The following is a 26,837-nucleotide window of genomic DNA, read 5'->3' on the forward strand; positions in this document are numbered from 1 at the left end:
CTGGTCAGATCCTCAGTTCAGGTGATGGAGTGAGACCTTCTTGCAGGCTTCTTTTTTTCTTTTCACATGAAGGAGCAGCTCTCCAGCTGCTAGTCCCCATGTGCAAGCATAACTATTCCTGAGTTCTTAGTAGAAACGCTGTTATTCGTGTACTCAGGAATAGCACTTGCTGGAGCTTTGTAATTCTGCACAATTACTATGTGTAGCCTGGGGTCACTATCCCTGGTCCACCTGTTAGGTACATGCAACAGGAAAAAGGAACCGAGATATCAAAGGTGTGTAGGTGGCACTGAGTTCAGCCAGCCACCATGACCTCATTCTATGCTTCCTGTACAGCACGGATCAGCCTCTGTCCTAAAATGACTACTCCAGAAAGTTGTTCTACGTTGATAACTCAGAGTTTAAATTCGTTATGATGAGTAGACATCTATTTGTATCACCACTGTACCATCGTATTTGTTCATTTCTAGCAGGTCTTAATTCTCCTTATCTTTTCTCTGATGTGTTTATAAGCAGTTGTCAGTCTTCATTTACTACACTAAATGAGACAAACTAATCCTTTCCATGGAACACAGATGATTCATCCCTTACTGTATTACTGTATTAGCGCATCAATGCAATTTGAGCCCATATTAAGCAGGAGGCCATTTTTTCCACGCAAGAAAATACTGGTGATTCCTCATGCTACATTCACATGCAATGAAACAATACCTCATGAAGCCATTTTAAAATTCCTGACTTTCTGATGGCAATGTCTTCACTAACGCTTCCTGTCATCGTACTTTTCTTTTGCATGTTTGCATCACTTTGCAACTTGGTTACCCTTTCACCGAGTGGTACGCGCTGAACCTTTTGTTCCTCATTTGTTTTTCAGCTCGTGGGAGAAGCTTTTGTTATTAGTTCTCAAATGACTGGGCTTGTGTTTAGTACTGCTGAATCACGTCACTCTACTCCTCAAGGTTACCCGATTAATTCTTTACCTCACATCTAGAGCAGTATCTATGCTTACCCTATCTTTGAAGTAGTTTCTTTAGTATTTTTCCACTCAAGAACATTGATTTCTGCATTTCACTTCTATTTTGACTGTTGTAATGTTCATTTTCATACATTCTGTTCCATTCCTGTTCTGCCTTCATCTCCAAACAATCATCCTTAATGAAAAATAAAATACATTCATCCAGGATTTCCCTACTTGCTTCATATATTCTCTCTGTCCCTCCATCAGCTTTGCTTCTTCGGGTACAGTATTCTTATTACCCTGCAAGAACACTTGATTTTGCTATCACCGGTAATCCTTAACTCTCAATGCTTTCTGAAAACGTTCACTTCAAGAATGACTTCTTGTTCCCTGTGATTCAGTTTGTTTCTCTTCCTCCAATTCATCCCTTTAAGCCATTTCTTTCAAGTAAACTTCTCCAGAAGACTATGTTCTTTCCTTGGGAAAATACCAGATTCTTTATACTTTCTCCTTTTTCCAGGGCTTCCTCTTAGTTGTGTTACTTTATCAGTATCTGATTTCTAAAATTCATTAATTTTCTTTGCAGAACAACTTAGATTTACTCTTTCATTTAATTTAAACTGAATCAATTATACCAAGAGCATAAGGGTCAAAATGCTAAGTCAAAAAAATTGTTTTTACCTATTTCTTTTTAATAGAGTTTAAAAATGCAACTGCAAATTATTTTAAAGTTTAGAGTAATTTTATCCTATTTTGGCACTTTTGCAAAGCAATACAATTGGTTCGTGCTTCCAGCCTCTGCATTTGGCTATCATCACAGCATTCTCTGAAATGAATCCCACTGAAATAAAAGATGAATGAATCAAAGACAGAAAGTCAGCATGTCTAACTACCAAGAAAACTCCAATGCAAAGGGATCAGTCCAATAGCTAACAAAATCATAATTTGTTACTATGTGTACAAAGACAGTAAGGGCTTTCTTTCTTAAACAACAGATAATCCGAGATGAATTTTTGAGCATTAAAACTTTACAATAAGTGTACTCACTAAACATCTTGTTACTTTCCAGTTATAACTAAGGATTATTCTACATATGGGAACAAAAAATATTAAATACTTCTATAATAATAATGGCAAGTAATAAAGAGGAAATATTTCAGGAGTAAGACTCAGTGGTGATTAAAATCTGTCATCTTTATATCAATTGCATTCAGCTGAGGTTGGCAGAGTGAGAAAACTTATTATCCAGTAATCTTAGTGAAATAACCAGGCGATCTCTTCTCTGTCAGCCAAATTTCAGCAAGCCAGAATGATTTCCTGCTCTGATAGTCCAAACGCCAGGACAAATTTCTTTTTTTTTTTTTTTAGAAACTGTTGAGCAGAGAGCTACTGATTTTATGAAATAATCGCCAGCCACTAATGCCCTTGAAAATGCAAATAGAGAAAGCATGTCTAGAACAGAAAAAGAATAGACAGTTTAACAATTGCATAAAATGGGATCCTGCAGAGCTGCTCTAATATTTCCAGGTCCATGTCGTGTTTTGAAGACAAGGCACCACTCTATTTTTGCCTAACTGTTCATTTTAGGGAGACGAGAACTTCAGCTAGGACCACTTTAGACCTGCGTCACTGCATCTCAATGTAATGAAATGAGGGCATGCTTAGAGCAAAATGCATCCTTGTTTAAAAAAAAAAAAAAAAAAAGTAAGCTTCATTTTTCTAATCTATATTTGACGTACAGAAACGAGGGCTAATTGTACCTAGACTGTGATTAATTAGATGGACATTACAAAAAGACACCAAATGAAATGGACAAAAAAAACTTCATACTGCACAGCATTTAGAAAGTACAGAAACTGAGTGACTTACGAAGCTGTCACGATGCATAAATCAAATACAGTCTTATAAGTAATTGGCATGTTAAAGTCTGATGCATTTTTCATAAAGCGAGGCCCTTGTATAATAAATCTTAAGTTATAAAACTATGAAAAAGAATTTGTTATAAATCAAGCTGTCTTAAAACAGTTCTGAGGTAGACTCTTAATGCAGCCCAACACTTGACACCTGAAATAATCTAGTTTTTTTTCCCCTTTCTAAAGAGAGGTTTTGGTGCATGAATGTGTTCAAGTGAGTGCTGTGGAATTCTGCATTAATTTACTAGAACTTCAATGTGGCTTATTCTGTCATTTCCGTATGGAAGACAGGGAGTTTAGTGTCATTCAGTTCTTGTTTCAAGAACTCCTTGTAAGCAAGAAATATTCAGTCCTTATTTCCACACTTTAAAGCTTAATAACGTAATAATTCAGCACCTAAACAATTTCAAATTGGGCTGTTGCAATTATGCCATAAAGGGCAAGTGAATATCACCATATTTTTTCTAAGCTTCACCTTTTGATTAAATTGGGATTAAAATATCCACAGAACTTCAAGCAGGAATCATTCTGGGCAACATAGTTCATCTACACTTAGTAAAACTATTATGCACGTATTGAAAATCTGCATAGAATAAGGAATAAACCCAAAGAAAAGCATCTGATGTAATAGTTGGCATTACTTTTTCATTCCAAATTAAAGGTTTAAGTAAGATTAATGTAAGTAGGATTCAAATATCCCTTCCTGGTTTATATGGCACACTATTGTTGGTTTAGCCAATCTTCCAAACGAAAGAGAAGGAACATGACTCCAACAAATGTCCTCTTGGCTTTACACAAAACACCACAGAAGTTAAGTTATCACCTCATGCAATCCTCTGCTAGCACACTATGGTCCTCCATATCTCCCAGCATTCTTGCCCAATCCTCCTACCCATGTGTCACCCCCCTAGCAACATCCCTCAGTTTCCACCACCCCTTCCCCCTGATGGCTGTTTGCTCACCTGTGCTGCTTGATGGGCTGAGTTCCTCTGTCAGGAGACAAAGCCTCTGGGAAAGACTGAGGACCTGAAAAGCTGGACTCCATGACTTTGTCCAGAGCAGGCCCAGGATGCCTATCTGTTTTGGAGTACTGTAGCACAGAGAATAAATTAATTAATATATAAAATTCAAAATACATTGCTGATGTTATTCAGTGAGAACTGAAATTGATAAGAAGTGCTTTAATTTAAAAATTAAAATCAGGAATACATCCATTCACTGCTGTTTACACAAGTGAAGAGCGCCAAGGTTTGTTGTCCCCATTACCTTCTGCACATCAGAAATCCAATGTCCACATTGGCAGCAAAATTACTGACTGATCTGCCCAAAACAAAAGGCAACGCAGACACCTTTGAGTAAAACCCTGCTTTTGTGACTGTCCATGCAGTGCCTGAGGTCACAAAACACATCACAGACAGTGTTAAGCACCTTTTTGTGTCCTTTGGTGATTTCAGTCAAACACTCCCTTCATCAATATGCATAACTAGGAAAACCACACTGAATAGCTTTTGTATCAACAGATAAGTAAGAAAAACATTTGAATCCTATCTGTAGAGCCAGACAACCCTTCTGCACCTGAAACTTCTGACCTGGGAGTATCTGTGCTAGTAGTATCAGTGTAAGCATAATTCTTCTTGTGACAGTTGTGCGTGCAGGGCAATCTCTGGGTGCACAGCGTGACAAAAAGGTCTGTAAAGCAGACACCGGATGTGAACAGGAATGGGTTTTCCTCTTCTTGCTTTGAGATTCAGCTGGAAATTCAGCAAAAAAAAAACCCACTCCGTCCCTGAATAGAGCCTGGAAGTCAAAGCATAAGAAGGGTGCATTTTGGTTTGAAAGAAGAATCAATGTTAGCAGCTATTGGACAGTACCTCAGAGCTATGAGGACTTATGAAAAAGAGCAGAAAAAGAAACAGAAGAGAAAGATAACATTTCTGACGCTATGCTGAGATGAACTGCACTAAACCCAATTGGTCTATTCTTCTTCAGTCCTTTTCTCTATTCATTGAATTTGTACTTTTAGTACTAGGTAGCTTTACAGCAAGTTGGTACTGTGGGATCTATTACATGATTAAATATTTTAGGAAAAAAATACAATGTACGTGAATAAAATACAGTGGTAAAATAAATGCCTTGCTATTATACAACAGCATAATCATTTGCGAAGGAGACAGTAAGATTTCTGTCATGGTACAGTTCTTCCCCATAATTATTTTGTTGTCTAACAAAAGGCCAGGTGAGAACTCCTTAAAAAGGAGAAGTTATTTCCTAATTCCCTTTGTTATAATTATCTACATTTCCTAAGAGTTTAGCAAAACTAAAAAGGAAAGTCTGAAAGACTACTCTCTTCTGACTAGTTTCAGAGCATGTTCACAGAATGTCTTGAACTACTTGTGACCAATTTTCTGCTGATTAAAAAAAACCAAAAGATCTTCCAATTTTTCTCCTAAGTTATCTCTTCCATCTCTTCCTGTTGTGTGAAATACCCACAGGAAAGGGGCCAAAATCACTGCTTCAGGGCTTCTGAAGGCAAAGCTGTGAAAGTGGCAATATGCAAAATGTTATTGCACACAAAACAACTGAAATAATAAGAAGAAACATATTCCACTCGGTTTTCTTCTAGTTACAATGATCTTAGCTGTCATTTGTCACTACTGTAGATGAAGCATTCAGATGGAAGCATGTCTTTTAAGGTGCTCATGTTTGTGACAGTTTTAAACTTTAATGTTTCTTCTGCCAGCTGCAGCAATGACACTGATTTCTGACCTGAATAAATCAATTTGAGCTATGGGAAGAATGAGTTGTAAGCACTAGGAAGGTATTTCTGTCCTTTTTCATGTTTGTTCATGATATTAAATTGAAGATCCAAATGGCTTTAAAGGACCACGAGCATGAAGTGAATCACAGAGATTAAACTGGGATGAGGTATGCCTCTTGCCACATCTAAGGTTAAAGTGAATGTGGGCTGGGTGGGATCACACACACAAGAGCATCTTTGCTCACCACAGCTGAGGAAGAACAGGGTCCCCCATGAGCTGCCCACTGCAATCCCAAATATTTAGTGCCCAGGCTCAGGTTGGTTCTTTCTTCTTAATCCAACATTTATTTCATGACATTTCCAGATCCATCGCTCACTAATTATCACAACAATGTCAATTACACTGATAAGATATCACAATTTCAACTGAGGGTGCAAATATACAGAGAATGTGAACAATCAGCGGAATCAATTTTATTTAGATGTTGCACATCATTCATAGAATTAAACACAGTTGGGTTTACTCCTTTCTAGCTTAACCATAAACGTCACATTCTTTCTCTGAGACAATCTTTGGAGAAAAAATCAGAATCCTGGGAGAAGTTTACAGTAGCATCAAGCAGAGCTCCCAGGGTGGGATGGGGGATTGCCACCCAGCTGTGCCCCAGTGGAACCAGCCCTACTGCCCCCAGCTGTCACCCAAGCTGCAACCCACAGAGCCCTCTGCTTGCTGTGAGCTGCCAGACACTAAGCCACTGCAGGGGATAAGCTGTGAAGCACTATCAGAGTACTGTACTGCTCTGGGGGGTTGAAAGCATCCCTGAAATCTCATCTGTATCTGATGTTTCTGTTTTGTTTTTTAATGGTTTTATTATATTTTTGGTTAATTATGCGTGTTTCTTTGAGCTGATGTAAAAGAAACGTTGATGTATATGGCTAAATAAAATAAAGAATAATGAAAGCATTTGAAAATAAAGCGTTTTGCAAATTTTCATTTCTTCATGGTTTTGCAGAGAAAATCATCTGTTATGTGCAATTACTCCAACTCTTTGACAATAAAATCTCACCCACTACACTTGCTAATGCTAAATGAGTCTGCAAGAAGTCACCCTCCGCCACTGACCTGCTGTATCATTGTGAGTCATTTCCCTGCTCTATGTTTTGGATTATTCTTTCTTAAATTTAGGATCCACAGGTGACAAACGTCTCATACATGCTATAGAATAGCCAGACACTGTTGTCCTATGATTAAGCAAAACAAAACAACTCCCTCCAGCTCCTTCTCCTTAATGGATATCTCTCAAATAGTAACAAAAAAAATAAAGTTCAGATTTGCATCTGCATTGGAAGAGAAGTGATATGAGGTTGCCATTTCAAAAAGGACTGGGAAGGCAGAGTATCAGATTTGCATTACATTCAGAGAGGTGAAGAACAAAAGCCACTTCTGGAAGGGCTGGCCTTGCCCCATCAGCCTATCAGCTGGAATACTGAGCATCTTCACAGCTACTCCCTGTGCTCTGCTGCCAGCACTCTAGACAGAGGCCAGCAAGCTCAAGTTTCTCTATTATGGCACTTCTTCCAAAGATGTGACAAGTTATTGAATTGGTAAATCTGCTCCTGATCTTAGCTGATAAATCACATCACAACTCAGGTAAAAACACGCTCATCTTTGAAAAGAGCTAAATACTTTTGTCTGGCATTCAACATATATTAATTGCATTTCTATCACAGTGATTAGGTTTATTTACTATATGGTATCAACAAGCATCAACAGTCACAAAAATAAATTTTGTCGTCTTGTTATAATATCAGAAATCAGAAGCTTGTGATTACAAGCTGTTGGAAACAAGTGTAGTGAGAAGTGAAACCACACGCTACAGCATGAAAAGCGTATTAGGCACCTCAGAGGGGATGTGATGGGGAATTAATAGATCCACTTAGTATCACGGGAGAAGGTATTAAATGCCATAAGGATGAAAAAGGCTATTTTAAACAACCGTGCCAACTGTCAGAATCACAAAAGGAATGGCAACTCTTCTGCTGCTTTTCTTGCTGGTCTTCTAAAGCTAAGAGAATTTAAAGAAACTCTGTAATCAAGGTGTAGAAAGGAGGCAGTAAACACCAGGAGACACCAAGCCTGGTGATCTGCAGAGATACAGAAGTGGAACTGGGACATGTCCTCCTGCCTGTAGGTGGTGTGTAGGGCGCAGAGAGTGTTTGCCTAAGAGGGGCAGCTGAGCATCCTTGCTTGCGTATGATGACATGTAACCATTTGCTGCAGTCTTGTGGACCACATTCATTAAATATCTCTCGAAGTGATATAATCTCTTTGGGAAGACATAGGTAATACTAGGAAGTCCCAAGCTTCATGCACCTGGTAAAGTAAATTTTAAATCTCCTGTGTAACTCAAAAATCCTCCATTAAGAACTTGCACATAACCTTCTTCCTGACTGAAGGCCTACTGCAAGATTATCAGTACATCTGCATTCGTAAAGAAGAAAAATGGTGTACAGAAAATGGGGTAACTACAAAAAGAATGTAGGAGACAGGAGCCTGAACTTTTGCCAAGCAAAATGTGGAAATAGTTATCCAAATTCAAGCTCCCTGCCAACCTAGCAACAAATTGCACATTGCTGTCAAATTATTTGGTAAAAGGAGTATCCTTGAAGGAAATTGCAGAGAAATACTAACAGACTAATAGCTCCATTCAAACCGTTGTTTATGAATCCTGCTTACGGAATACCATGTTGTTTATCTAATTTGTCTCCTTTATTGTACAATGGAATCGATACTGAGAGTCCAGGTGAATGCAATTACCAGCTCTGAGCAGTAGGAATTCACAGAATCAAAACTGAACTGAGAAAGGAAGTAGAAGAGATGTAATAGATTCAAATGCAGGAAGGAAAGCATACGATGCTTCAAAATATTTCTGCTGTTGATACAAACAGAAAGCTTTATTCCCTGTAATATATCCAGTGGCAGGGAGATATCTACATTTTGGCTTAAGCCTCTTAAACTCCTTGCATTCTTCCTCAACCCTGGTGCTAGCCAAGGAAGGTGAGTTTGCACACATTCACGCTGAAGAGCCGTTGGTTAGCTGTGCAAAGAGCTAAATCTTTTCACGAGTAGTTCAAGCTGGTTAATATTGATAGAATAGCAAACCCAAACTCCTCAGACGCTTTCTACTTTGTTTATGCTTACACTGAATTATTTGGGCAGTATCCCAATGCCAGCTGTTGGATATGAATGTGATTGCAGTAGCTCTCCTCACTAAAAAGGACTAACTATGCTGCTAGAAGATGGCACGACCTGTATATGGTTCATGCTTGGCTGAGTCACAGCACTCAACCTGGACCCTGACTCTATCAGCAAGCTTGTGTTCTGTTGTGTACCAGATGGGCCTATTCTTTCCCAACATTTTTATAGCACCGTATGCTGGCATCATTCATTTAGGATACTTTTTAGGGGGTCCAAAAATCTGAATAGTATGCTCCTAGTGTTTACCAGAGCTCCTGAAGTACAGTTGCTGCAGACCTTTACCTGTTCATATACTTTCTGTTCCTCAAAGACTTTCTGGAATGCTTTCAATAAAAGGATAATGAGAAGGAGCACAAAGCCACATCTACACCTCATAGAAGCAGAGGCCACCTAGCAGCTATCACAAAGGCTTTAACACTACTCATGGTGCTTGACCTATACTATGCCAAGACATGGCCACCACTCTTCCTCACCTGTTTTTACTGTACTGATCAGAAAATGGGCAAAATAAAACAAAAGATTGCATCTTCTTAAAGTAAGGCAGTTCCAAAAAGTCTCCTTTTTATAGCCACCCGGCTCCATTTTTTTTTTCCCCTGACTATTCAGTTGTTTGACTTGAATAGCTGATCCAATTTCCTTAAAAAGAGAAAGAGCAACCCTTCCACCATATGAATGTTTAACGAACCTGGAGGAAGGTCCACTTCCAATTCATTTTTCAAATACTACCTTTTCAAATGAGGATTGCCAAACAAGGCAGCCCATATCTTAGGACAGATCGGGAGAAATGTTTTAAGATCAAGCATTCAGAGCTTTTAGCATTGTGCATGGTTTTTATTGTAAAGAAGCTTAAATTGGCATTGAGGTGAGGTGTCACAGGGACAAAGGCCTAAAGTTTTTTTTTTTGCGTTCCCTTTTGCAGCAACCCAAACACTTGCAAAAATAGAGTCAAACCAGAATAAAATATAAATTTATAATACATTTTAATAATTTGTTCAAAAAATGAAATGTGGTAGGTTATTTTTTTCCCCTGCTTTTAACAGCAATTCTGATGCATTTACATAGATCCTCTCATTTAAAGAGATTCAAAATTGACTTTCAAACTAAATAACAACAATTAATTCTTTTGCTGAAGTCCAATGAAAGGTAAAATGGGAAAGAAGAAATAAGGAAGTGACAGCACTTCACTGAGATTGATCGAGTTCTTTAAAGCCCCAAAACACTTGAAACACTACCTGCTACATGTAAAGCTTCTTCCTAGAGCAGTGCAACGTTTGGAAATATCTGTGCATCCATTAGTAAATGCAGCAACCTCTGCATTCAAATGCAAGGGCTCTTTAGGAATAGACATTACAACTGTCATCAAGGATAATCACAGATTCATAGAATAACCATCCAGTTCCAACCCCCTGCTATGTGCAGGTCGCCAACCTGCAGCCCAGGCTGCCCAGAGCCACATCCAGCCTGGCCTTGAATGCCTGCAGGGATGGGGCATCCGCAGCCTCCTTGGGCAACCTGTTCCAGTGCCTCATCACCCTCTGTGTGAAGAACTTCCTCCTAATATCTAACCTAAACCTCCCTTGGCTCAGTTTAAAACCATTCCCCCTTGTCCTATCACTATCTACCCTCATAAACAGCCGTTCCTCTGTTCCTCCTCCTGTTTATACGCTGCCTTCAAGTACTGGAAGGCCACAATGAGATCTCCCCAAAGCCTTCTCTTCTCCATGCTAAACAAGCCCAGTTTCCTCAACCTTTCTTCTTAGGAAGAAAGGATAAGGAATAAAGAAAGGATAATGAACGTTATGCAGCTATTTTCAGGTTTGAACTAGTACAGAGAATAGAAGGCAGGGTAAAAAAAAAAAAAAAAAAGAAAGCATCACTAGGTCTATTATGAATAGGAAGTAGAAAAATAAGGGAGAAGTTTCAGGGAAAACAAGGAGGACAGAACATAAGCAAGACAGATTTCTCATGTAAGAGGAGCACATGGATTAGGAATAATGAGGCTGCTAGGATTTCATAAAGCAAAACCCCTGAAAACAACAACCTTCATTTTCTCAAGTTTCTGTATTCGTCCCTGGAAATAAGTAGAGCCAAGATTTCTCCTCAAATCCATGGGGTGCTGCGGACAGGAACCTCATAGAAATCACCTCCAGAGTGACTGCTGCACCTCCACAGAAGTGAGTCCTAGGAAGCTGCCCACCAGCACCTGGTCTCTGCCTCACCCTGCAGATACACACAGGGCAGATTCCTGGGCTCTGATGCGGAGACACTCAGCCACTCCTAAGCAATACCATTTCCAAGTCCTTTTCTGCTCTCTCATCAATTCCTCCCCCTACCCTGTTTTCCTTTTCTCCAATCTGCCAAGATCTGTAAATATTTAATGAACTGCCTACTTGCATTCCTGCACTAAAATCTTTCTAACAATAGAAACCATTCTTGTCCTGCACAGTTACATTACATCCTGCACAAGGTCATTCTGCATTTCTTTCTTAGTATTTTTGTTCCCAGAGGAAAAATGCACTAATAGCAAGGATAAAACTGCTCCCTGCTAGTTGCTACAGGAACTAGAAAATGGTGTGTTAATTACCAGCACTGAGAGCTCTAGTTTGAACAGCATTAAAAGCTGAAAAACAAATCTGGCCTAAAATAAAGAATAATCATGGCTTTAAATCTCTAATATTTGGAATGCACAAATGGCTGCTCAGTCATTATAGCTATTGTTATGGCAAAAGAAAATGACTTAAAGCTTGAGGATGTGTTCGTCAGATGCTGAGAGGACACCAAATAGTTCTTTGTGATGACAGGTTGAGAAAATATTGCACCGGATTACAGAGAGGAGAAAAAGAGTGTTAACCACGAGCCAGTATGCATGTTAGAACTAAAGAATCACAAAAGCTTTTCGCAAATTTAACATTCGTTGTCACCATCACAAGGCAGCAACACTAACAGCTTGTTTTAAGGGCAAGAAGTAAAATATGGCCGAATTAAATTAATTTTAAACAAGGAACTATAGAAGGCCTCCTAAACTGTCAGTGTCCATTTATTGAAGCTAACTTCCCCTCTGATACAGTGAATTTTATCTGAATCACAAAACGTAACAACCATCACAACGGGCTCCTAAAAAACAAAACCTCTGGTGAGCACAAGCGGTGCTCTAACTCGCGCTCTTCTGTCACAGCACAGAGGTTCAGCTCACTCCAGACTGCTTAAAAGGGCTTTCATTTGATGTAAATGAGGAACAGAGGCATCTGGGGCTAAGAGGGCTTGAGAGCTCACTTCTGCTTGACTCCCATTATTTTGATGTAATCTGGCAAACAGAGTAGTTCCTTGAAACGACAATGACACTTTGCTCGATATTTCTTACACTCACAGTTGAGATTTTCATTTGTTTATAAGAATTAATCATTTAGAAAGGATTCGATACATCTTTTACTGTTTCCTGTTATACTCCAATTTTGGCCTTGCTAACAGCATTATTTTCAGTTGTTTCAAATGTGTATGAACGGAGGAAGAAAACAGCATGCATTAGAAAATAATGTGCATCAAGGACTAAATATATCAGTTGTCTTCCATTTCCTTGTTTAAAATTAACTACATATTTCATCACCGTGGGATTCTATTAACTCAAGTATAACTATATTCAGAACATGACTAAATACATTTCAAATTTAGTTTGAATAGATTGCTTTCTACTATCAGAAGTCCCTTTGTTTAACTCAAAACCCAGGCAAATGAGACCATCTGAACTGCCTACCTCGGGCACTAGTTAGTATGCATAAGTTTAGGTCTAGGTTCTGAATTTACTCTGAATTAACTGTGTCTCATCTCTACATTTTTTCCCCCAGATTCATTAACGTGCTGTATTGAAAGATTCAAAATCACTCAAGATTTAAGTCCCCCACTTCACCTATAAACCATACTTACGAGCTAAGGTACAGGGAAATGCTCAGATAGACACTTTCAGTGTTGAATACAGAACTAGGGGGCTCAGCAAACTCTACTGCAGGAGCAAAATGCTCCAGGGCTCATTGAAATAACTTTTCTTAAAAAAATCCCTGCTTGGTGCTTTCCATTAACTGTCCTGATAAAAAAAAAAACTTTATGTAAGATGAGAGAATTCTTGTTCCCATTGCTCAGATGCTAATAGCAACATGGTGATGTTCTGCCATAAGCGGCAGGAATGCAGCCAGCCTATTAAATGTTGTAGCTGGCAGGATTACTTACATTTTGCAGCTGGACTCGGCTTTGTGCCATACACTCTGACTTTGCCATCATGCTGGAAGCATTTAGGCTGTAGGTTTTCCTATTCTGTGTTTCTTTCAGCTGTTCATGAATTTGCTTTGTTTGTTTCCTGCAGAGAGAAATAAAATTCATGTAAGAGCGAGCTAGTTTCAACTCCTACTATAGCCATGATGTTTACATAACTAGGGGTCCTTTTTCTTCCCAAACTTCACCACTTTGGAATAACCAGCTGCGTTAATTCACCAGTGTCTAATATTTCAATGCAGTGGTCATTTTCTGGACAAGCTGAACAAAGGAAGAAAAGAGCTCTTCTCTCAAAAATGTCTTCTATTCTCAGATTACTACAATAGCATGCTGGCTGTTTTAGCACAAAAATTTGAAAGAAAGATTAACATATTTAACAATAGCTTGCAAGTAGGCCTGGATATTAAAAAAGCATTTTGCTCAGATTTGGAACAGAGATTTTGGCAAACACAGCAGGCATTTGTCTCTATTTGTTATAAAATGTGTGACAAAATCAAACATTTCTGCTAGCACCTCATTAGACTTCACCTACTATTTTGCATACATCAGCTTTTGCTTACATGCTTTAATCTGGAAAAAAGCATCGATAGTGTATCTGAGGCTATTTTTGACATATTACACTATGATCCACTATGTCACAGCTGAAATGCCTCTAAGACAAGTCATTTGCAATATTCAAGAGATAACTATATGATTAAAAACAGCTTTCTCTTTCTGCCATATTATATTGACTAACTGAGTTCTCAAGTTCTACACATTATTGTGGATTTCAGACAGAAAACTCTATTTTAAGGAAGTGTTTTATCCTCTGCCAGCAGATAAAGCTCAGTTAAGCAAATATAGTCAGCAGAATATATTTGAGGCCTTTAATCGGAGACTGATCTTTTAGAAAGATACACTGTTGGAGTTCTAAATGAGAAATAAGTCCCCAGTACTAGTTTAATTCTTTCCTTTCTACCTTATTCTCCCCAGCAGATGCACTGCATGCAGCAATCCCACAAAGACCCTGGAGCCCACCCAGCAAGGTCAAGGACCAGCCAGCAGCAGCAGCCCTGCTTTGCTGTGCTATGCACAGCTTCTGTACAGCAGTTGGTGCTGAGCCAAAATTTAGCAGGCTGTGAGTGATTTTTAACATTACAACTGAGATTCTATAAGGTAATATACTGAGAAAAACAATTTAATAATTAGTTTCTCTTTAACGTTCATGCAACCTAATGCTGATGTTAAGTTTATGCGTATTTATTTTGCCAAAAAATAGGATGCGGGATTATAAAACTTGAAATTAATAATTCAAAGTTACTGCTTCATATATTTATTTCATAGTTTTAGTCTTCAAAACAAATGAGCCTTCTGTGCTATACTTCACAGATATTCTGCAATAAAGTATTATCTTGGCAAAAAAAGAAAGTCACTGGTCATCTATAAAATCCTAAGCCATAAAGAAAAGCCCATTGCTTTTTACTGTGGTCTCCCCTCTGTTGTTAACACTTAAGAGTAATTTCTTTACTATTCTGAAATGAAAAATTGGAAGGTATAGCAGTTAGTTATAAGGTTCTAACTTCCCCAGAGAGAATATATTTTAAAAAAGGATTTTTAATACAATGGTGCATAGCAAATCACGTACATCTAGCAGCAGGTGTTATACAAACATCAGAATAAAGAAGTCAGGGTCTGCTTCTTCAAATAAACTTCCTTACCCCTGCCAGACTGTGCACCATTCAGTTTTCCTAGATGTTAATAATATTTGATAAAAGTTAAACAAGAAGATGATTTCCCAGACAGGAGAAATGCTTGGATAACCTGCAGGCATGATGGAGACACGTCTGCAGGATGAAAAGATCCTGAAAATCTGTTGTGCTAACACACATCATGGTTGATTCATTTTAACTTTGCTGCTTCAGCCTTAACTTTGCTTTTATACCCTTGAGACACTGGCCAGCGTCACAGATACAATAGTGTTTTATGCAGCCTCTATGCAACCCAGTTTAGGCACTCTTATGTGGGCCAGGAGCTTCACATGGGTGTTCAGGTCAAGAGGAATGAACAAATATGTTTTCCTTAGTCTCCAATGATTTGGAATCATGCTTTTAAAGGGAGTTTCCCAGGCTGACCTGTACTGAGGTGAGCCTGGTATGCAACCATAGTCACCTGCTGAAGTTTGAGTCAAGGCATTAGCAGAAAAACAGCATGCAGACTGATAAATAGTTACTGACTTTTTCCAGGCTTTTGTGGGAATGGTGCTAATAACAAAAGGGGAAAAAACCTCACAAGCAGTGAACACATTTAAGAAATCAATTTGAAAGGCAAGAGAAATTGCAATGTTACTTAACTTCTATAGCTTCTGTCATCTCCAGCTATTTCTGCATAGCCACAGCATTCCCACCTCCTGCCTTAGACGGGGCAAACTCTACTATCTCACCTGCCTGGTCTAGATAACCGAATCCATGACAACAACTAACAGGCATGCTAACTTCCCATGAAGGTAGGGACAAAGCAGTGAAATGACTTAATTTTTTGGACAGTTTGCAAGATGGGACCACAGTCAGGGTCTTAGGGATTAGTATGCTAACACTGCTGTGCTTCCTATGTTTGAAAGGACCTCTTGACAGAACTGAAGGTGCTCATTTTCTCAATACTCCTCAAATTTCAGATTCCAGAATCTGGCATAAGTACACTTCAACTCTTCCCAGTAACTCTTCAGTATCAGTTAAAACCAATAATAAAATAGAAACCTGAGACGGGAACCACTGCAGTCCTGTGAGTGCAACTTTGATGCATTATTTCTACTCATTATTTTTAAAAATAGCTGCCCCACCACAGAATCCCCTTGGTTTATGTGCCTGTCAGACTCTAGCTCGAAAGAACAGTTTAAATGGAATCCCTCAAGTCATAAGAACAGATAAGGGGGGTTAGAAAAAAAAGAACCAGCTCAAGTCTTCACTCAAATCATGTGCATAGTAGTGCTGAAATTTGTGCAGAAAGGGGAAAAAATAAAAAGGTCTGGTGGCTTTTCCAGTGTGCATTTCTCCTTTCCCTGCGAGAAATGTCAAAACATTATTTTTTTCTTATAGAAAGTAGTTTTCATCAAATTTCCTTCCCATTAAAATAAATTTACAGTCTGTGTGTGTGTGCATTCAGATAAGCATCCAAACTTCTAAACGGTAGAAACCTCCACATTCTTGACACTCAGCCACCATGGCTAACCTCAAGTAGGTACTATTTATATTGATGCATGTTCTCTCAATAGCTCCAGTTTGAACAGCAATGAGGGATGATGGCCATACAGAACATATTTATAAATGCAGTGGTGTTAACAAGCACATCCCATAATTGCCATGAGGTTTGTCCAAGTCAAATTACACACACTATAAATATTAATGTCCAGTGGGGGAGATAAAGAAAAATAAAATGGAAAGTATTTTGCTTGGAAAAAGCTTAGTACAGATGATTCCACCTTAGTTGTATAGTTCCACATTCTTGTGCATTAGAAACACTCAGTTATGCAGCTCACATCATCAGTTTACAACTGGCAGCTAATGGCTGCAGTTATCCACAAAGAACTTGACTGTTCATACATAGCTAACTTTTGCCTTTATTCCCAGCATACAGAAAAAAGAGGGACATTAAGGAAAACAAAACGTAGAAAGAAAATTTAAAAAAGGTTTTTCAAAATAAGGAAGTGATTAATGCCAATTATTGTCCAGAGAAAGGAATACGAGGGACACAGTCTCTTCTTTCCTGGTACTGGAAAACAAAAAGGACATGCAATACTTCTTAGGTGGTTGTTGTTTTGTGTGTATGGTTTTTTTGTTTTGTTTTTTTCACTTAGATATTCTAGCCATGGAGAACTGTTCTAACCTGCCTGGAAATAACAACAGCTTCAAATGGAGGGGAGAAATTGAATAACTGGAAAGCCATAAAAAGGACATAAGCTAAAAAACAAACACACCAGACAAAGGCTCTTACTTTGTTTTGAAGTAGAATGCTGCGCAAAGCATGCCCACTACGACTATGCCAAAGACGATACAGGAAATAGACAGCACCTGGCGCTGGTAAATTTCTTCGCTCTCTGTGAACAGCAAAATTGAGAATTATGAAGGCATCAGAAAACAGTACTTGTAAAAAGTGGATTTCTGTACAACATGGTTTCACTAGGGATGGACAAATACGTGAGATTTTGTAGTTCTGAGTCGTCCAGTTACTCAACAGAATGGATGCTTCTCTGAACCTCTCATCTCACAGAGCTATGGTCTCCTAGGAAAGTTTTACAAAACGGTTGCCAAACACATTCAAAGATACGTAAGCATAAAAATCGGGGAAGTTTAACATTTTCTCTGCCCTACACGCCCTTTTCTCACTTTTTAGAGATCATGCTTCCACTGCCAATAGAATAAAGAGCCCTGCAACCATGGAGCTTAACTGGCTTAAGGCAAAATCCATCAGAGCTCTCCCAAAGTCCCACAAGACTCAGGAGCTCATTTTTATCTACCAGAAAAATGTCAGGTTTCTTTTTTTTTATTATTATTATTATTTTTTTTTGATTGCATGGTTATTCTTATGTAAAATATAAGTCAGTGAAAAAATTAATTCAACCAACTTTGGATTCCAAAGACTATTATGCCTCAATGCACCATGGAAATCTGTAATTTTCTGAAGTAATTTTGTTAATAAATCTCATCACCTACCAATTGATTTCAAAGCAGGAACAGAATGAATTAAAAAAAAAAAAAAGGAAAACAAGAGAAAGCTCTTATTCATGACAGCAGACAGAAGCTGATAGGCAAATGGAGTTTCACACACTGAATTTATCAAGAGCTCCTTAAATATTTTCCTTAATTCAACCATTTCTATAGTACAAACTGTTATAAGATTGTTGTTTTAGGGTCAGTTTTCCAAAACATATAGCACATAAAATAATCTTTTCATTGATAAATTTGAGGTAGAAAACCAACATGTAGGATTATCAAAGCACAGTACAAGCTCAGTACACTGGCAAAGCTACATTTCCTTTATAGGTCAGAGATCTTCAGTGCAGAACCTCTGTGAACATGGATACCAGACTCATGCGTTAAGTGGGTTTACAGCAACTCCACATTCTATGTGTGCAAGGCACAGAACAAGATTAAACTGAGCAAATACTGGAAAAATCATAATCTAACTGGAACTTCAGTTAAATACTATACTGCTTTATTGCAATGACTAAATGCTATGTACAGTGACCTCATCAGTACTAATTATTTATTAACAAAGCAAAAAAATACACAGACTACTCCAGTGCCATTACTAAACATTTGGATTTTTCAAGAGCCATTTGTCTCTAGCAAAAGTCCAATTTCCCTATCTGTTTCAAATAAAATTACAAGTAGCAAACATTTCTTAGTTACTTCTTTACTTGCTCACTCAAAGAATACTACAGTGATTCAGAACTCATTTCTAAGATGCAAAACATCCTCAGCTCCCGTTGACTTTTCTTCCTCATTTAGTTTTGAAATTCTAGATATTGCACTGTTATGGTACTGTTTTAAACATAAAAAGAAGCAAATATAATAACTTAGGAAGTCTGAAATATAACCGGAAACGTAATTCATTAGAAAATATTGGTAATATGACAATAAAATAGATTTCATCAGAGCCCTAGTTCCATTCCTTACAGCATGAATATAATTTGGATCTAGACAGTAAATTCCTATGGCAACCAACTACAGATTTGGGGCTTCTTGTTCCTTGTTTTTCACTACTGTGCATAAATACAGAGTTATCCACATTCCATTTCCACTACAATGCTCAAAGGACTGATCTTATGCATTTCAAATCTCTTTGTCAAGGTGGACACACTGCAAATAGTTAAGGAATGATTCAGCTTCACAACTGTCAATTTATTCTGACTCAATACCAATTTCAGCACATTCTGCCTAAGATCACAAATAAAACAAACATACATACTTACGAACAATAATTTCACTCAGACATTGCATATAATTAAAAAAATCTATTCGGTTAAAAGAAACAGATGTAAGTCTTGTGAAAAAAAGGCCTACTTTTGCTTTTCTGTCAACCTAGGTGTCCATTAAAAACTATTTATTTTGTTGGGAAATTGTGTTTCATATGGCTATGGTCTTTCGTCAGTTCTGAATAGCTATCACTATCTTGTTAAAGATGCTTTAGAATACATTTTACCAAGATAAAAGCACTTCAGAGACTGGACAATATTATCTTGCCCAAACCACTACGTGAAGATTTAAGTCTTTTGTGTAGACTGTATAATCCCTGTCATGTCACTAGCTTTCAAGATATACTGATCAATGCTTTCTTTACTTTCTGTTTATTCCGTATGGCGCATATTTAAAGAACTAGTTATTGATTAGCTTTACTCCATTTCTTAGACACCTTTGTTCATTTTTTATATCCTTGAAATCTGTGTTTATGTATTGGACTCCATCATTTTCCATTTCAAACACCTTAAAATATAATCAGTTTAGTATTTTTCTATTCTTGAGTCTTCCACATCCTTCTTATTTTTCCTTTAAAAACAAATCAAAGCCATTCCTTTTGACGGAAATTTAATCTGAATCTCCCTGCAAACTTTGAAGGTCTCCTCATTGTTGACATGCTTTAAGTCCACCATGAACTTGTACAGTACAATTGAGCTCTCAGTAGCTGAGGTGTGCAAATGAGGGTCCTTAAAACCAACACACTATAAGCCAGAGAGCTTCAGCAAGTGCTGTTGAGTGCTCTTGCTCTCACAGAACAGAACACCAGTGAATGTGCAAAAAAGAGAACCAAAGATTACTTCTCAGCTGTAGATGCACATCAGCCTACATATACACACATGTACTCACATACTGTAAAAACTACACATGGTAATCTAAATAGTGATTCAAATTATTAGATGTCTCGCTCTACTCACAAATATTCATACATTCCTTCTGAAAGAGATTAGCTCGATTATGTTTTATTGGAATAAATGCTCTAGGGAGAGATCCCTCTTTTAACTAACAGACAAGAAAACGTTGCAGCTAAAAACCCAAACTATAAGCTTAAATTGATATTCTTGGATAATCCAGCTAAGACTGCAGAACAAAATTTCCATTGAGCATTCAAATTACACGTATACCAACAAGCATACAACCAGCTGAACAGTAAAATAGTAAATTGATTTGACTATTTGTGATCCATGGAAGCAATGTTTCTTCTAGTGATCACATTACAGTCAAATTTAACCTGTCACTGAAAAAAGCACGTCGTATTCCAGGTGTTGTGTTCCTTTTTGATTCTCTTGCTCTTTAAAATTTACTCTTAAAGGCTGTCATCTGTCTGCTTTATGCATGTGGAAAGACCTGCTGAAGCATGCACATAAGACTTCAGAGGATAAAAAAATGTAGGATAGACATTTTTCTCATGATTGTTATTTCTGAAGAACATAGTGCTTTGGTTGTGTAAGTAAGTTTGTAACTTTGCTATAAAATGAAGAATATGGGTATGGGTTCCTTGACAAAGAACTATATGTATTTCTATCCATACGACTGAGAAAAAAAAAAAAAAGGTCAGCTAACAAAAACAGACTAACGTAGGCTATGTTAGCCTAATCCACAACACCAACCATAATCACTTGATCCTCTGGTTTTATTGTATATTTTCCGAGTTCATTGAAGTAACTTAGAAAGTTATTCCAAGTATAAAGAACTGCACTGGGCATATGGCCTAGTGAAACTTATAACAAAACACAAATAGTAACTTTCATATACCTTACTAGCATCATTTGCTACTTAGAAAGTTACTGGTGTCCTGTATCCTCAGGGGACCGTGTAGAAGTCTTCTGTACAACAAAAGAGGACTACATGGAAACTCAACGCACATTGAGATTTCCAGTGACGTATGGATTATCGCAAATGAAAAGGCAAATAATTAGTTAAGAGCATATTTCCCAATAGACTTAGATTCATATGTGACAAATACTGAACTATATAAGGCGTTCTAAATTTAATTCATGAAGAAGATAAAACAAGACTGCAAGTTTCACAAAACAATCTGTGATTGCCTCAGCATCAGACTTTCAGCTCTCCCAAGAGTTTTCCCTCTTCTTTCACTTGCAAAAACCTGCCATACAGGCACACTGCCATATGCTGTGGCTTGTACTAAGGCAGAATGATTTAGCAGTTAAAATACGACAAGCAGCAGTTCACAAATTTCTTTGACCTTGGGTAATTCCAGAACCTTACATCTTCCATAACCACGAGGATAGTACTTCCTTCTCCTATTTCACAGATTAACACGACAAACTTTGATAAACATCTTAAACTCTAAAGGAACAAAGCCTATGAAAATACATAAAAAATAGAAAAACCTGTCCCAGATAACTCTGCTCCAATTTCATTAAGAGCATATGTGCTAGTTCACATAAAATGCTATGCTTTATTCAAGTTCTCAGATACCTTTCTTAGTCATTGAGTTTTCTTCCTTCGATTTATGTCTGGGTAGAATTTCTCTTCTGGAAGGGCTTCAGAACACTTCAGTTCTCAAGTAAGGAACAGAAGTTTGTACACCATATCACTTACAGAAAGGGCAATGTCAAGGTTAATTGCACGGATTCACATTTCAGGCTAGAATTGGATCAAGATAACTTCTGCTGGCTGAAGTTCATAAAGCATTTCATAGTTGTAATACTTAATCTCTCTTGGGAAGAACCGTTCCATGATGCCAGCAGTAACAAAGATTAAGAAAATACATTTTCTTGTGCCTGTGGAATGTCTAAAGCAAAAGTACCTTATCAAAAGCCAAGTGAAATAGATGTAGTTCATTATCTATTACAATTGCATGACATTACACGTTTGACTATTGACATTTAATCCTAGTGGGATTATTTTCTGTGTATACAGAGGACAGAGAAGGAAAGGACAACTGCTCAACCGCTCTGAACGACCTATTTTTGAGTACTTGCTTCTACACTATTAATACTGCATTAGCAGTGGTTTTGCATGGAATATTACAAACTGAAGTAATGAATTAAGCAGAATGTTAAAAACTCATCATGAAAAAGGGATTCAAAGGCAGATGATTCTAACCCTGAACTCTCAGTTATTTTAGGTTGCTTAGTGAAAGGTCAAGTCTCATAAAATTAATAAACCAAAATCTCATGAAAAAATAGGTCTATCAAACCCACTCTTAGAAAACAAAATAAAACACAAGCTACAAAATGAAATCACACTCCACCTTTTGTCTCATTCTGTTTTCAAAAACAAAGCAAAAAAAAATGAGATAGGCTAATGTTAAGTAAGAATGTCTAAAATATTTTGCAATAGGATTGAACACGCTAGCATTCTTAGTAATTGTTACTTGTTATGATGTGAGTATTTGATAAGTAGTTTTAAACAGCAAGTTTTCAAATTCTGAAGGTAAATTAATTTTAACTTTAGCTTCCTAAGAAAATAATAATTTCCTTTTATCTGCAAGCAACTATAGTTTTTATCAGCTATAAAAAGTGTTTAAATCTAGCAAACGTTGAAAGCCTCAGTTAAGTAATTTCAATATAATAAACATATTAAATATTTGCTTAAAGTAGCTCTGTGGGCAGCTAGGAGTTGAGAAGTAGCTTTTCCATTTCTTTCAGAAAATGTTTGGTTAGGAGTTTTTTCTGTATTGACAACTCACAACCAGGACAACACAAGTCTACTCTGATCTATTTTCATCCCACTTCTAAGATTGTTAAGATTATTCATTTATTAACAAAATTTATTACATAAGTCTCATCAGCCGCTGTGTACATGCTCGTTGCTAGTACTGAACAGTTCTACTGAACTGCTATCGAACTAAGAGTTAAAAATATTTGTGTTTTAGCATCTTCAGCATTTTAGCTGGTAGCTAAGGCTTGAAGACATACAATCAAATCTTATGTCATTTTTGCTTACTGAGAACCACAGCTTTAAGTATCTCCATCGTTTAAATGAGGTCAATCACCATCAGACCAGTCTCAGTGATGGCAAACTAACCACAGAACAACAATATGCAAAAAAATGATTTAATTTCACAGCCAAACACCAACCAAGAATATACTCTGCACTGTTCCAGCTTCCTTTGAGTTTATAACACTGTTGATCAGTCTCACATCTTATAATATCAAATTCTGGTATCTCATACTACCATATAGTTTTGAAATCATTTGAAATTTGGGTAAGGAAATTCACATATGCACAATAAATTACAAAATCTGAACGATAGTCAATGGTCTTCCATTAAACAAAGGAACTTGCAACATTTCCTGCGCTGCACATAAAAACGCTTCTAACTTTTCACAAATACGTAAAAAGCTTTCAAGTGTAAATCACAGCAGCTTAAACGCTGTATAATGTTACGAATACTTTCTTTCCAGAAAGATTCAGGTATATTTGGCTTTTATTTTTCAATTCTTACTTTTTTTTTTTCATATATATATATTCTTACATGCTGTTAGTTATTTGCCAAGTCCTAGAGATCTTTCAGGACCACACAGATTTCTCGTAGATAATTATTCCTTCGCTTTCTCTGATTGTCTGTGTAAATGCTACTATTCTTTATGATCATCCTAAACTGGGAGGTAAGAGTAGTAATAGTACGCTATCCTGGCTCCACAGTGATTCACTCTCTTGTATGTCAATTTTTGGCTGCTTCTTGCATATCTTTCCTCTCTGATTTTATCAGCTTTCATTTTTTCTTACTTTTTTTTTTTAAATATCTTTTAATAAAAAACAATTTTGCTCTTTCAAAATATTGTTTCTATCAACTTTTTTTTTTCGAAATCAGCATGAAAAATCTTTCAGCAAAATTTCCACTCAGTATTCACTCCTCTTGTAATGGGACCTTCTGTTTCTACAAAGTCCATTTCCTCAAGGGCTCAGCTGTGCTTTGCAGCTTCCTGAGGTCTTGGTTCAGCCATTCTTCATGTTAATAAATGGAGAAATTAAAAGGAAGGACATTTAGATACTAGACTCTTGCATGAGTTAATACACATACATGTATACTGAGATTAACCCAAGTTGGGACTATCCCAAGTGCAATAGGCATCAGATCAGATGCTTAACTGCTGCACTCTAAGTCACTGTATGCATAACTCCATAGTTTGGAGATAACTGTTAGATAAAAATATTATTATAATCTTATAATGCAATAATATTGTTTAATTCTGGCTTAGTAATTCCTTAGGTGATGAGGGTTTTCTTATTTAAGACCATAGGTATACCTAACATCTAATGTAATAACGTCTGCATTTCCCAGCACGTATTTCATTATATCTCAGATCTTGCATTGCTGTTACCAGCGAAGCCCAATCATTGGAATTTCTCCCACAGGTAAAGCTTACATATTCTGTATCTTGCTCACTTACCAATATTGAACATTTCATTCAAATCTCAAGCTAACATCAGAGCTGCAAAAGTATATTTAACAGTTACTGTTGATGGTTACATTATCAGAAACTCACGGTAAGTCAAGCAATATTATAATTAAATGCTGTCTCTATTTTGACTACTGCTGTTTAAACCAGGGTGATTTTTTTTTTTTTTTTTTTTAATCTATGGAAAAGCAGTGACATGAGAACTAGAGAAAATTGTTAGTAACCTGAAACCTGAAATATCTGAGTAGAAATGTGGTCTTCTACTTGGGAAGGCTCTGAAGGGTCAGAGCACTGAGCACAAGGACTTGGCTGCAGAAAGATATGACACAGGGTACTGCATCGCTGCCCAAGTACAGCATTTTACGAACAAGACTTGGCAGGCACAAGTCTACATATTTTTTCTCTTTTTGTTTCAAGCCACAGCTTTTTGACCTGGCTCCTCCTTCCAAGTCAAGTGACCAGAAATGGATGAAACAACCAGGAGAGAGATTGCCAGATGGTGTTGAACAAGTATCCCTCGCAGCACTGTTACCATAGGTGCTCCTCTTGAAACCATCCCAGCTGAAGCCCCCCAGTGCATGAAGGATTAAGGGACTGTTTACTCATGCAGACGCTACTTGTTCTATTGATTTTCCCTAGCTACACTTGAGCCAGGGGAAACAAGGAAGGGACCTGGCTGTGTGCGCTGCCCGGGTGCACTGGCATCCCCCTGGTCTTGTTACAAAACATTCCTGTCAGGCTCACATCACAGCACATGCGTGTTTGATCACTGTAATGACTACAACACGTGAGGCAGGATAAAACCCTACAAGTAATCAGAGAGCAACCCAGCCTACGTTGGCAGAGGGAGAAAAGTCAGTATGGTGCCTGTAAGCAGCTATACTCTTCCTTTAATCCTCCAGAGGCATTTTGCCAATGAGAGGGATAATACATCCAGTTGTTCATACAGAGCAATGGCAGATGCTTAATGTCTATTAATGCGAGTAGCAGCGTTAAGACACGGTTAAGCCCTCAGCCCACGAAACGTCTAGCAGACTCGCTCTGTGTGCTCACCCCTGGTAAGGGATCTAGTTTGTGAACTTGGCAGTAGCTGTAGGTAGGCAGCAGGCTGCCAAAACCAAATTGCTTCAGTGCCAGCTCATCCATGTACACGACTGCTGGGACTGCTGCAGTGCAAGCCTTTTCAGATGCCTTTGCTTCAGGACTGACGAAGTGGATTAAAATCTTTAGCAACTGCCATATTCCAAAACATCTATTAGACATCCTAGTTGTGCTTACAGATCAAAGAAAATTCTTAAAATAGTTAAAAACACAGTTTTCCTTATTCTTCTAACTCCTTTTACTGGCCTCCTGAAATGGATAAGCACAAAAAACAATATATAGTCCCACCTCCATATATGAATGTATTCAGACACATTTTCAACACCTGTCATAGCCCAAAATGATGCAAACATATGCTTGAAGGCAAGGATGCACATAAACAGATTTTTTGCTAATAGATTTTGCATTTCAAAATCCATGACATATGCTGATCTTTCTTCAAGAATGAAGTACATGAAGTGTCAGAAAAAAAATCCACAAACCTGCCACTTCAAACAGATGCATGGTGATCCAAAACCCTACAAAGTGCAATGCTAGTTCTTTCAGTTTACATAATAAGGCATTAGATTCAGCAATAGCGTATTTTCAGAATGACGTGCTATCAGTTTATAGTCAGATATTAAATTAAAAAAAAATAAATTAAAAAAAAAAAGCAAATTATCTCAGATCTAGAGGAAGTTATTGAGAAAATGGAGGCAGCAGTTCATGGCAGAAAGACAAGACAAAATGGGCTGCATTTGAGATGAGAGTTGCCAGCTGGATATGAAGAGTAAGAACCACTTTGACAGCTCTCACCTGCTTTCCTTCTAGAGAGGAGATTCCTTCATAAGGCCTATCTTCACCATCATCTTAATGGCATACCTCTAACTTCTGCTCTAAAGCAGAATCAGAAAACACCATTCATCAACTTGACAACATATTGCCATCATCAATTTGGAATTTTGACAATACTGCCAGAGAACGCAGAATTAACATGTGGAAATGCTAATTATGAACTAAGAGAAATGAGTTAAATAAATTGTCATGGAAAAGGTTAGGCCTTGAAATATTCTCAGTTCATGTGATTAAAGGAGAGATCAAATCTCAGTTCATCTGTCTTTTTCTCTAACACTATCTCCCAGTAATGAAAAAAACTGTTCAACATGGAAAGCTTGTGAAGAGCAAGACAAATGGTCTCGTTTCCACGCTTCTCATTTTGTCTCCTTTCAGCTTTGTCATCA

General features: G+C 37.6%; 1 protein-coding gene across 3 annotated transcripts in view; it reads right to left on the bottom strand.

Moving 5' to 3' along the window:
- NRG3 (neuregulin 3) overlaps positions 1-26,837 on the bottom strand; it is a 357,744-nt gene that overhangs the window by 13,097 nt on the left and 317,810 nt on the right. For all 3 annotated transcript variants that reach the window (XM_085229478.1, XM_085229477.1, XM_085229476.1), the window contains 3 exons: positions 17,118-17,220; positions 13,110-13,236; positions 3,834-3,961 (listed from right to left, as the gene is read on the bottom strand). In XM_085229478.1, coding sequence (XP_085085604.1) covers positions 3,834-3,961; positions 13,110-13,236; positions 17,118-17,220 — 358 coding nt within the window. The remainder of the gene's footprint in view (positions 1-3,833; positions 3,962-13,109; positions 13,237-17,117; positions 17,221-26,837) is intronic.

This window comes from Meleagris gallopavo, chromosome 8 (genome assembly GCF_905368555.1).
Source record: "Meleagris gallopavo chromosome 8, MGAL_WU_HG_1.1, whole genome shotgun sequence".
In the NCBI taxonomy this organism is placed as follows: domain Eukaryota; kingdom Metazoa; phylum Chordata; class Aves; order Galliformes; family Phasianidae; genus Meleagris; species Meleagris gallopavo.